The sequence below is a fragment of the Podarcis liolepis genome (assembly GCF_965112155.1).
Source record: "Podarcis liolepis genome assembly, chromosome: 2".
Lineage (NCBI taxonomy): Eukaryota > Metazoa > Chordata > Lepidosauria > Squamata > Lacertidae > Podarcis > Podarcis liolepis.
Window position 1 is genome coordinate 105,461,213 of NC_139555.1, and position 13,422 is coordinate 105,474,634.

Consider the following 13,422-nt stretch of genomic DNA (forward strand, 5'->3'; position numbering starts at 1 on the left):
GTTCTTAAACCAAGGTACCACTGTACTTCCACACAGTATTTTCCCACAAGCCTCGCTCGTAAGAGATGGGGTGCCATTCCTCAAGTCTGCCTGAAACTCAACATCACAATGATCCCTAAGCCTAGAAGAGCATGCGTGCTTGTTCCAGTCACCCAACAGGTCCTCACTCTGCACAAGCTCAAGGGCAACCCCATTCATTATGCATTTACAAGGAGTTGAGTTGACCACTGAAAGCAAGTTTTTTAGGGTTCAGTCCTGTCCTCTGTACCTTTTCTACTTCAGGACACAGGCAACCCTAAAGGTAAAGGTAAAGGGACCCCTGACCATTAGGTCCAGTCGTGACCGACTCTGGGGTTGCGGTGCTCATCTCGCTTTATTGGCCGAGGGAGCCGGCGTACAGCTTCCGGGTCACGTGGCCAGCATGACTAAGCCGCTTCTGGCGAACCAGAGCAGCGCACGGAAACGCCGTTTATCTTCCCGCCGGAGTGGTACCTATTTATCTACTTGCACTTTGACGTGCTTTCAAACTGCCAGGTTGGCAGGAGCAGGGACCGAGCAACGGGAGCTCACCCCATCGTGGGGATTCGAACCGCTGACCTTCTGATTGGCAAGTCCTAGGCTCTGTGGTTTAACCCACAGCGCCACCCGTGTCCCAGAGACATCCCTTAGAACACAAAATAAACTCAGTGTCTGGTACATTGCTATGGCCATCAAAAGATGGGGGACTGGGAAGCACAGCCAAGTTTCCACCATTTCTGAAACCGAGGCCAAGGCTGAGGAATCTGTGATCCTTCAGAGGTTACCGTACTACAACTCCCAACCACCCCAAGAATATAGGTTCCCATAAAATTACACGTTGCTCCAACATTTTGCAAAGATGTTGAAAGATACCACTATGAATTAGGAATGTACAAAGATTGGTCGTTTCCCAATGCAATGGTCAGAAAGGAGGTTGTGGTGTGGTGTATATGTTTCCACCTTTCTTTCCTGGCACAGAACTCCTGTGCTGGCAGGCAGAAGTTCTGAAGCTTTTCCCAACATGGAGATAAAGGAGAACTTAATCAGCTGAATTTCGGCCTTTCCTACAGCTAATAAACAGAAGGCAGCGACATCCTGTTGAGTGGCGGGAGAGAAGCCTCCCCATCACAGTCCAACACGTCCATAGGAATGGTGATAACTAACCAAGGTTCCAGCGCCTGCTCTTCTGAAGATCTGAAGCCAGCCAGAGCGTTTGGAACTTATAACCAGGAAATGCAACTCCAGTCCTTCAATGCCTGAGGTCAGGAAAAAGAGAGAGAGAATACAGCGGTACCTCAGGTTACGTACGCTTCAGGTTACATACGCTTCAGGTTACAGACTCCGCTAACCCAGAAATGGTGCTTCAGGTTAAGAACTTTGCTTCAGGATGAGAACAGAAATCGTGCTCCAGTGGCGCAGCAGCAGCAGGAGGCCCCATTAGCTAAAGTGGTGCTTCAGGTTAAGAATAGTTTCAGGTTAAGTATGGACCTCCGGAACAAATTAAGCACTTAACCTGAGGTACCACTGTAGTGCCAAGGAGAGAGACAGGCAGTCCAAGGCAACACAAATCTTCACTGAATCCTGGTATTATTTATCACTTTAACTGAGTAATTTGTATCCCACTTAATGTGGCAGTTTCTAAGCAGTAGAAGCAGTCTACCTCTCCTGGTGCTTACAAGGCAGTGTGCATGCTGTGCATCTGCGGATTTGCTGAACAAGTGCATCATATTGTTCTGAGTTTGTGGGTGCCAGGGTCCCCTAAATTCCTGGGCCCAATAGGTGCTAGAATTTAATCAAAGCTTGGGAGCTAGAATCACAGAACCGTAGAGTTGAAAAGAAACACAACGGTCATCTTGCTCAACCCCCAGCTATGCAGGAATCTCAACTAGATCATCCATGACAGATGGCCATCCAGCCTCTGCTTAAAAACCTCCAAGGAAGGAGAGACCATAACCTCACAGCAGGAGACTGTTCCACCGTTGTTACAGCTCTTACTGTCAGAAAGTCCCCGTCCCCCCCGAGGTTTAGTTGGAATCTCCTTTCTTGTAATTTGAAGACATTGATTTGAATCCTACACTGCAGAAAAGGAGAAAACAAACTTGTTCCCTCCTCCATGTGACAGCCCTTGAGATATTTGAAGGTGGCTATCATTGTTAGAATTCCTGCTCTGTGACTGCAGTCATGGGATTGTTGTCTATCACATGACGGTGTATATTTTCATTCATACAGTGTGGGAAGTGACGGAGACAGGATGTTTGTGTTACTGTGTTCCATGAAGTGGGACTATTGTCCTTTGTTCTTTCTCTTTGCTGTTTAATGCTAGAGAGAGAGGGAGCCATGTTGCAGTGCTCCGTGTGTGTTTATATGTAAATAAAGTAGATTAGCCAAAATGCTGAGTTGCTGAGGTCTGTCACGCAAGCTGCGAAGACTATGCAGATCCCTAAGTGTGCCAGTGTCTGTTGGCATCGGTCGCTGTGATGTTCGGGCTGAATAAATTTTGAAGATCCCGAATGATCAACCAGGAGGGAGGGAACATGCCAGTCGGGCATGTATCTCTGCCAGGGTCCTACTTGAGAGTAGGACGAGCTCCTGACAATCATATCTCCTCTCAGTCTCCTCTTTTCCAGGCTAAACATACCCAGCTCCTTCAACCGTTCCTCATAAGGCTTGGTTTCCAGACCCTTGATCATCTTGGTTGCCCTCCTTTGCACACGTTCCAGCTTGTCAACATCCTTCTTAAATTGTGGTGCCCAGAATTGGACACGCTCCTAACCCTTCTAAACGACATCCCATTTACTTTCGTTTTCTATATCTTATTGCATCATGAGAACAATAAAAACATTAACTGTGATTTCCTTCCTCGCCACACCTGTTGTAAGAACCCTGGCTGGATCAGGCCCTGGCCCACCCCACCTGCTCCTACATCATACCTGTAGCGTTCAAAGCCAAGCGAACACGCACACACGTCTGGCGCTTGCGGAAGAGCTGAACTGGGCTTAGGCTAAGGCTGGGCACACGCAGGGAGAGGTCTTCCTGCAGCTTCCGTTGGCATCGGAATCTGGACCGAGGCAGGGCACCGTACGCTGTAGAAAAGAACAATAATGCAATTATGGGAGAAGCATCGTGGAACAACCAGCCAAGAGGAATGATGTTTGGGCAGCCCAGTATAAATCCACCATTAACGCGCTGTTATTCTATTCATGACATATTGCAGAATGCACAGCTGCTAGGTAAAGGTAAAGGGACCCCTGACCATTAGGTCCAGTCGTGGCTGACTCTGGGGTTGGGGCGCTCATCTTGCTTTATTGGCCGAGGGAGCCGGCGTACAGCTTCCGGGTCATGGTGGCCAGCATGACTAAGCCGCTTCTGGCAAACCAGAGCAGCGCACAGCAACGCTGTTTACCTTCCCGCCAGAGTGGTACCTATTTATCTACTTGCACTTTGACGTGCTTTCGAACTGCTAGGTTGGCAGGAGCAGGGACCGAGCAACGGGAGCTCACCCTGTCACGGGGATTCGAACTGCTGACCTTCTGATTGGCAAGCCCTAGGCTCTGTGGTTTAACCCACAGCACCACCCGCATCCCGCTGCACAGCTGTTACACACCTGCAAAAAAAACCACCCCTCTGGAGTGCTATGAACTTCTGTCATTTCTGTTGCAAAAGATTTAACATGGGTCTTCTCTGGAAATCAGAATTATAGTCCCAGTACTCCAGCCAGCTATAAGCACACTTGCCAGTACTTTCCATCTCCTCCAACTCAAAAGCCATTAGCCGGTCTCTTCTTCCCTTCCCCCTCTGTAAGGTTCCTGCAAAGAAGTCCATGCACCTAGAAAGCTAGCATGTCAGGGTGGAGGATTCAGTTGAGCCTTCTCCCTGACATACTATTTTCCTATGTGCACAGGTTTCCACCCCCCATGGGGGAACATTCAAGCATGTACCTTCACACCTCTGTCACACTTTTAATAAACTGGCCTGCCCTGAGCCTTTGGGAACCTCCAGACTGTCAGTATTGAAAAGTGTGGGGTGAAAAAATGGCTGAATGGGGACATCTAAGTACCACACAAACAATTCAGGAAGAATACAGGACTAATGCAGCCTACACAGAAGTCTTAATTTGCTTCAACCTATTCTATCACGCCTTTAACTTTCTATATGTTTTAAATTGCGGTTGCAAACTTTTCAGAGATAATTTTATTGCTTTACCTTTTTGGTAAACCACTTTAAGGTCGTCCGTCCCCCCCCCCCCCCGCAATCAAGCGGTATATAACTTTTACAAGATTGATTAACCAATCAAATGTTCGTTGTCATATAAAGGTAAAAGTAAAGGGACCCCTGACAGTTAGGTCCAGTCATGACCGACTCTGGGGTTGCGGCGCTCATCTCGCTTTATTGGCCAAGGGAGCCGGCATACAGCTTCCGGGTCATGTGGCCAGCATGACTAAGCTGCTTCTGGCGAACCAGAGCAGTGCACGGAAGCGCCGTTTACCTTCCCGTTGGAGCAGTACCTATTTATCTACTTGCACTTTGATGTGCTTTCGAACTGCTAGGTTGGCAGAAGCTGGGACAGAGCAACGGGAGCTCACCCCGTCGCGGGGATTTGAACCGCTGACCTTCTGATCGGCAAGTCCTAGGCTCTGTGCTTTAACCCACAGCGCCACCCACGTCCCTCATTGTCATATAACCACCATGCAAACATATCAGAATGAATGCTCAGCAAAGATGGGATGTAATCTAACCCCTGTGCAAACAAATCACAATAAATGCTCAATAAACACATTGCCCAGACGGACCCTTGGTTATATTCTGCAATACAAGGACCCTTCCTGCACTCTAGGCCAAGCAACATCCTAGAGTTTAGGAGTTCCAAAATCTTTTCTCTTCAATTTCCACCCCAAAATGCCCATGGTTCCTTGCTGCAATCACAGTCGCCGCACAAGCAGCAGTACAGGGACGCTTATTTTTATACTCACCAGTAGCATTCCAGCATTCCTAGAAAAAAGAAACAAGAGAGAAAGAAAAGTTCAGTGAGGTAAAGTGGAATCAATATCTCTCCCTGCAATCCTAAGGCATATTTGCCGGAAGCAAAACAGACAGGCAGGATCCACAAATGTTTGCTAGTCCAAGGAAGCTGAGAGGTAAAGAAAGTACAGTGGAACCTCGGTTTTTGAGCGTCTCGGAAGCCGAACGTTTCGGAACCCGAATGCCGAAAACCCGGAAGTAATTGCTTCTGTTTTCGAACACGCCTCAGAAGCCAAACGGCTTCTGAAGCGCATTTCTCAATTTTCTCAATTGAAATTGCTGACAGCGCTTTGCGCCTCAGTTGTCGAACGTTTTGAAAGTTGAACGGTCTTCCGGAAAGGATTACATTCAGCAGCTGAGGTTTCATACAACATGCATTTCATTTATAAAGATCTCACTGGTCTGGTTCACGCATCACACTAAGCCACAATATAATGAATACAGTGGTACCTCGGGTTACATACGCTTCAGGTTACAGACTCCGCTAACCCAGAAATAGTGCTTCAGGTTAAGAACTTTGCTTCAGGATAAGAACAGAAACCGTGCTCCGGCGGCGCGGCAGCAGCAGGAGGCCCCATTAGCTAAAGTGGTGCTTCAGGTTAAGAACAGTTTCAGGTTAAGAACGGACCTCTGGAACGAATTAAGTACTTAACCTGAGGTACCACTGTATATGGCTTTCAGTAACCCTGCGAATGTGCTGGCACCCGGGTGAGATAGCACTTTGATTAATGAAACAATATGTCCTTTGAAGTGTGTTTGTGGGAAGGCGGGTATTGTTTTATTTGCGGTTTTTTGTTATTATGTACTTTGTGGTTTTATTTTGTATTTTTATGCTTGAACCACCCCGAGATCTTCGGATGCAGGGCAGTATAAAATTCAATAAACAAAACAAAACTCACTTTGCTACTGCTACTTCCCAGCAGGGCTACCAACTTGAATAAAATGGGGGGGGGCAGATAAACCCTGCCCTGCATAACTGATCACAAGATGTGGCACACACACCATTTGAATGGCAATGCCCATCAACTTGGGGGTGGGCCTCTCAAATTTTTTTTTTTAAATAATATTTTTATTGGTTTTTTAACACATATTTAACACAAACAAAACACAATACAATAACAAACAAACACATAAACATGTAAAATTTCAAAACCTTCTTTTCTTAAACCCTGTTTCTCCAACTTCCCCATACCTTCCCTTTCTGCATCCCTATTTTCAAATTTCTTCCAGCAAATCCTCACTTCAGAATTTAACTAATTACGGTAACCTTTTACTCCTCTTGTCTTTACCAAATCAATACAGCTGTAACCTCTTAATTTCCTAATCTTGGCGTTTTAGCATTCATTTATTTTATAATAGTTCTTAAGATAGACTTTGGGGCCTCTCAAATATTTTATGGGGGGGCAAAGGGACCTTGGCTCCTAAGCTCCCCTAAGCCAAGACACTTCACCCCCCCCCAAAAAAATCTGGGAACTGTAGTTTTCTTCTCACGGAGCTACAGTTCCCAGCATTTGTGGGAAGGGATGCTTTAAATGTGTGCACAGCCCAGGCCTATGTGTTTCAATGCCTGGCTAAAGCTCTGCCTAGCAAAAACATATTACTGCCTGAACTGGAACAGCAAATGGCCCCCTCCTCCCGTGAAAGTGAAGATACCCAAGGTATTTTGGCACGTGAGGCAAAAGTGAGCATTAAAAAAACCAACCCAATGCCTCTCATAATTCGCTGCCTTTTGTGATCTTCAAAAGCCGCTGCCTGAGGCTCACTCTGCCTCACTCTGCTTAACGGCAGAGCCGGCCTTGAAAAAAGCAATGAGTCCACGGAAGCTACTAGTTCACCCACCCAATCCAATCCAATCTTAAGTCACTTGTGGCTTGGAAGGCGGAGTTGAATAAGCCACAAATTTTAACACTTCTCTGTCTAGTCACCCACAAGTGATGGTTATCACAGGAAAGTGACAATTTACAAGCTGCTTCCGCTTCGATCCTCACGTATTCGATTCTCACCGAGGAGGGAGAGTTATCATGCCCTGACAGATGTGGTTTTCTCCATGTGTATGAGGGTGATCTCTCTCACACTAGATCTCTATCTATCTATCTATCTATCTATCTATCTATCTATCTATCTACACACCACAAACACACAATGTTGGGGGGGAGGAAGAGGACGAGAGGGAGCTCTGATTGTGTAACACCTCACACCTCAGCGGTAATAAATCACTGGCAAATAGGCGGCCATGCGCTACCGCTGAAATGTTACTCAATCAGATATGTGCCCCTGCGGATGAGAGGGGGGTGTCATGGGTTTAAACTGAAATGTACTGAGAACTCCATTCTGGCACCTCTCAGGTGGATGCCGTTGCCATTGTAAAAGAACAATGGAGGTGTTCGTGGCGAGTTCCGGCACCTCTTTTTCTAGAAAAATAGCACTGTATACCCCCCTCTTCCTGAATCATCTGTGAGACTGCTATTTAGTCCTGTAGCAGGCCCAAACCAAGAGGCCACTGTGAACTACAGGGATACCGGCATACAAGGGGAGGCAAACAATCTCAAAGAGATGTGTAACTGGTAAGAAAACAAACGATGGGTATGAAATGATGGGTTAAAGCATCCCCAATTAGAATTGAAGGCTGTCGCATGTTAAGGGCTCTGTATTACTGGAAAGGGAAACATAAGGAATGAGCCAGTTCCTTCGCACAAAAATTATGAGAAGGAGGGAGGCATGTACTCATGATCTGAATAATCCCTAGTCTACCATAATGTGAAACACTGATCATTCGAGTGAGTGAGTGCGTTAAGACATTTAAGGAACGTTTTAGTAGGTGGGTTTCCCCCCCATTTTTTTTATTAAGGCCTGCGGTTTGTGGGTAGTATTCGACTAAGTTTTACTCAGACCCACTGAAATTAATGAGCAAGACTAAGTAAGGTCCGTCCATTTTAATGGCTCTACTCTGATTGATACGTGTTTAATCTTCCCTTAAAGCCATCTAAGTTGGTGGCTATCAGCTCTTCACATCTCGTAGGAAGGAGTTTCGTAGCTTTACCATGTGCCACGTGAAGAAACACTTCCTTTCATCTCTTCCGAATCTTCCTTTTTTGAAACGTCTTCAGTCTTACAATATCCTTTTTTGAGGTGAGGCAACCAGAACGGTACACGCGTTGGCAGCATTACGATACTGGCAGTTTTATTTTCAGTCCCTTTCCTAAACAACCCTTAGCACAGCATTCGCTTTTTTCGCACCAGCTGCACACATTTATCTTAGCAAGACGGGAATCGCTAAGGCCGCCCTACACGCATTTAAAGCTCATGACTTCCCCTAAAGAATCCTGGGAACTGTAGTTTGTGAAGGGTGCTGCTAACTGTAGCTCTTTGAGGGGTAAACTACAGTTTCCGCGATTATTTATGGCGGGGAGGGGAAGCAATGCATAACTCGGTTGGTAGAGCATGAAGCTCTTAATCTCAGCGTCGTGAGTTTGAGCCCACATTGGGCAAAAAAACTGTATTGCAGGGGGTTGGACTAGATGCCCCACACGGTCCCTTCCAACTGTACAATTCTGTGATTCTGTGAAATATAAGGGGTGGTAGCCAACAAATGGCTCATCCACACTTTGCTTGTCCCACATCCAGAAATTCTGAGAGGTTTTCTGCTTGTTCTGTGCTTTCTAGGCAGATTTTTGCTTGCCATGCAGTTTCCCCCAGCAAAACATGCTCTTTACTGCTGAACTGGAACAAACAGCAATCCATAGAAAGCCCCATTGGAGTTTGGACTGATTCAGCAATAAACTGAGGGTTTTCTCAGGGGAAAGCGGTGGGCCAAGCACAAGTGTGGAAAAGCCCTAGGTTTTACTCAAAGTAGACCCACTGGCATTAGTTAACACCTATCATAAAGACAGGTAAACATAAGGATCTATACATCCAATTGTTCACAGCTGCAAGGATGTTAATGGCTCAAAAGTGTAAAGAAACGGCTTTACAAGTTCAGGATTTGGCTATAATGGCAAACGCAACAAAGAGCAAGAATGGCAAGTGAATGTGGAAATAAATTATGAGGAAACTGGTTGTTCCTTATACGATCCCCAATCCCCCAATAAAATAACTACTTCCCATGGAAGAAAATTCAAGGAGGTCTGGAGGGTTTCTTAGAGGAGAATTTTATGTTAAGACATATTTTCTTGCAGAATATTATGATCCGGAGCCATTTTATTTCCTAGAGCAGATTTGTTGATTTTCCTGAACGAATGTCGGATGATTACATAAATTTGAAAAATAAAAGGAAAGGAAAGAAATCGGCGTGACTTATGTTACGTCCATCGATTTGAACTGTGAGGTAAACATAGCTGAATACTCCCTGTTGTGTGTACAACGGGGGGGGGGGGGAGGGAGAGAGAGAGAAAACAAAAACCAGAGAGCCAAAGAGCAGGGCGACTGTCAGATTCTTCTGAGAGTCCTCCGCTGTAGGGTCCCTATCCTGCACTTCCACCACGGACAGCCCTCGCTTCAGTTGCTCTGCGGGGCACTGCAACCCTGCCTTGCTGTCACAATCGTTAACGGACTATGAACCACATTCCTGACAATACTAAGCACGCTGCCTCTTTTCCAGTTCCCCGACTGATCACGTTTGCAGATACATCGTACCACAGCATTCTCTCTCCTCACGCTTCCCCCAAACCCCCAAAAACATCCATATAAAGAAGGAGAGGAAGCAAGAAGGACATTCTCCTGTCACCCACATTAAAACAACAAACAAGAAAGCAGCCTGGGCAACTCTTGGCTTCAGGGAGCGCAAGGAACAGCCAGGCACTCAGAAGGGTGCCCAGCTGTCTCCCATGTCAATCTTTCCCATCAACCGATAAATTTTGGGGTTGCCCTGCGCCTGCACTGTCTGAGGTCTGCAACATCCACTGCCCGCCCCTTGCCCCAAAAACAATATCGTTGCACCCGTAAAAGTAAAAACATGCTTACGAAGTTGGTGAGGAGTTGCCGGCGGGCAAGAGGCAGGTAATTTCGGGGTGCAGCATGCAAGAGGCTCAGGAAGAAGGCGATGGGCAGCAGCAGGGCACTCGTCGTGGGCCTCCCCATGGAGTGCCGGGCTGGAGCTCAGCTAGGCCGGAACATGGCTGTTGTTAAACAGTCGAAGAGTCAGATCTCAGCACTCCTAGGCCAGGCAGCCGCAGGCAAGTCTCCACCCCTCAGTCTCTCCGTTCCCTGCTCTGCCTTGCCCCAACCTAGCCAGTCTGGCCTGCCTGCATTCCTTGGCGGCTGCTGCTGCTGCAGCTGTTCCAACAGCTGCTGGCTGTTGTTGTTGGGACAGCCTGCGAAACCCCACAACTCAGAGGGGTTCCGTTTCCCCTTCTGCCCCCATGTCATTGCAGGGTTCTCTGAGAGGCGGCACGCAGCCCAGCTTGGCTTAATCATTTCTAGCCCTGGGTAAGGGGTTAAAGGGCAACCAGGACATGGGTGTAAACAAGGGGGGAGCAGGGAGGGGCAGCTGCTCCCCAAGCAATAAAAATACTGTATTTTTTGCTCTATAAGACTCACTTTTCCCCTCCTAAAAAGTAAGGGGAAATGTGTGTGCGTCTTATGCAGCGAATGCAGGCTGCGCAGCTATCCCAGAAACCAGAACAGCAAGAGGGATTGCTGCTTTCACTGCGCAGCGATCCTTCTTGCTGTTCTGGCTTCTGAGATTTGGAATATTGTTTTTTTCTTGTTTTCCTCCTCCAAAAACTAGGTGCGTCTTGTGGTCTTATAGAGCAAAAAATACGGTACATAGCAAACCGAGGTTCTGCCCCAGCCCCACAACAAAAGGCCACACACCCCCTAACAAAAATCCTGTCTACGCCAGTGAACCAGGACCTATGAATCCACTGAGAGGACTCTCCCCATGTAAACTCTTACAGCGCTAAAGCCCACCCTATACTCCAGGCTCATGCCCAGGAGCAAAGCTTCATTCATTCCTTACAACATCCCTGCAGAGTATGCCACTACCACTCTTTCTTTTATGGAAGTGAGGATGCTGCTGCTTGTAAAGTAGAGCTTTCCAAACTTTCCATGTTGGTGACACACTTTTTAGACGTGCAGCGTTGCACGACACAATAATTGAGTTTACTGACAAACCAGAGGTGTAAACTAACCCCTTTCCAGCCCTGTGAGGAGCGTTTGTACGACAATCTGCACACACGACACACAAATGTGTCACGACAGAGTAAGGAAAGTTTTGTGGTAAAGTGTCATGTGGGGTCTGAATGTCCCTGCCTAATGCTTCGATCCCTGTGACGTGAGCTATTAAAAAGATAAGGAGTGTCACCTGGTTGCCTATGCAATGCAAGGACCCTGGAAGATCAGGAACAGTTGGGCTGCTTGTGTTGCCTTGCTTCTTCTGCGATTGAGAACAGGTGCAAAGAAACGGTCCTGAAGTTCATTGGTAGTTCCCAGTTCTCTAATCTGCATGGAGGTTTGAAAGGCAGATCAATCAGAAAACCGTCAGCATCACACACATATGAAAAGTTTTGACTGGAGGAAGTTACTGTTCTCGAAGGGGACATTGCTTATACAGTGGTATCTCGGGTTAAGTAATTAATACGTTCTGGAGGTCTGTTCTTAACCTGAAACTGTTCTTAACCTGAAGCACCACTTTAGCTAATGAGGCCTCCCGCTGCCGCCGCACTGCGAGAGCACAATTTCTGTTCTCATCCTGAAGCAAAGTTCTTAACCCGAGGTACTATTTCTGGGTTAGCCGAGTGTGTAACCTGAAGCTTATGTAACGTGAAGTGTATGTAACCCAAGGTACCACTGTCCATTGAAGGACAGGCGCCCAATGTTTACTTCAGGAATTCAGGGACATAAAAACTTTACTGTTTTTTATTGTGCTATATTTCATGTTTTTGTGCAAATAAGGGACTGGAAATTTGGAACTAGTAACCAACTTTAGCACTCTTACAAATAAAGTGAGCTAAAGATGCTTTTTGGGGAGTGCATTTTTCGGTCAACCACCAGAAAATTGGCACTGTACTTTCATGAAGTGTGAATATAGGGAGCGACCATATTGCATGGGGGTTCTGTTCCTGGCCCCTGCACATGTCTCATAATCCCAGGCCAGCCTATTATGCCCCGCCCCCATTATGCCCTCTTCTGGGTCCAAAATGACCCACACTTTGGTGGTCACACAAAATTGGACACACGCAAAATAGTCACCGCCTGTACTTCACAAAGCAATTCATTACCAGTGGTTAGGATGAAGAGTATACTGCTTTTTGTACGTAAGAAACCCAGGCTGCTGTACCTTTAAAGTATATTCAAAACACATTTCCCCTCAAAGAATTCTGGGCACTGTAGTTTCTTAAGGGTTGCTGGCATTCTAACTCTGTGAAAGGTAAACTACAGTGCCCAGAATTCTTTGAGGGAGAGAATGTACTTCGAATGTGCTTTAAAGGCATAGTGTGCAAACAGTATTTAACTGGAGTGAAAAATTGCTAATACAAACTGAAACTGAAGCTGAAAACAGGGAGGATGAAGGAGGGGGAGATAGGCTGCCAAGATAAGAGAGGTGATGGCAAAGGAGGAAGAGAGATAAGGAAAATGTGGAGAGGGCTTCATTTCAGATCAGCTCTTTCTCTCTCTCTCTCCAGATATCGGAGCAGCTTGCTTTGAATGGGAATTCTTCCTGCAAATATTCCTTTAAGGTCACGTTTCTTAATTCTCCCTGTGAAAGCTTGGAGCTAGCCTGCAAACTACCACTCAGATCTTCGCCAAACTTTGTTCCTCTTGTCAGCCATCATCCTTCTTAGATAACTGCCCCCACCTGTTTCCCCTCCCTGACTACCTCCTCCTAAAGCCCATTATCAAAAGAAAAGCATCGACAGAAACACAAAAAATTGTATGTTGGAGCCACCGCAAAGCTCCCTTTGCAATACACACACCTTGTTTGTTGAGCTTTCCTGCCAGAGAGATTTCTGTCACATCCAAACCATACATTCAAAGCACATTATAACCCCCACAAAAATTCCGGGGGCAGCATGGTTTAAGCCTCACAGAGCTACAATTCCCAGCACCCATTACAAGCTACAGTTCCCGGGATTCTTGAGGGAAAGCTCTGAACTTTACATGTATGGTGTGGGTGGTGTTGCAGAGTTTATCCTTCCCTGGTTGCAAACCTATCAAGGCATAACCTCCCTAGTCACCAGAGATCCTTTTTTTAAGGCTTCAAGGTCAGCACTACTCCTTCTCTCTCTCTCTCTCTCTCTCTCTCTCTCTCTCTCTCTCTTTATAATGCTTTCATTTATTTTTCAGGGTACGGAAGATACAGATTGAGAAAGCAATTGTTACGACAGTAAGCAACAAATGACCCGCCCCGATTAAATGACAGACTTTTGTCACGCTCTCTAATGAAGT

The 13,422-nt window shown here is 46.5% G+C and overlaps 1 protein-coding gene across 5 annotated transcripts in view; it reads right to left on the reverse strand.

The window, feature by feature from the left end:
- Positions 1-13,422, reverse strand: part of IL17RE (interleukin 17 receptor E) — a 51,675-nt gene that overhangs the window by 21,868 nt on the left and 16,385 nt on the right. For all 5 annotated transcript variants that reach the window (XR_014522953.1, XM_083491825.1, XM_083491824.1 and 2 more), the window contains 5 exons: positions 11,339-11,475; positions 9,997-10,151; positions 4,989-5,007; positions 2,949-3,101; positions 1,183-1,274 (listed from right to left, as the gene is read on the reverse strand). Coding sequence is in view for 4 of the 5 variants with exons in the window: in XM_083491825.1 (XP_083347951.1) it covers positions 1,183-1,274; positions 2,949-3,101; positions 4,989-5,007; positions 9,997-10,113 (381 nt within the window). In the remaining variant the exon portion in view is untranslated. The remainder of the gene's footprint in view (positions 1-1,182; positions 1,275-2,948; positions 3,102-4,988; positions 5,008-9,996; positions 10,152-11,338; positions 11,476-13,422) is intronic.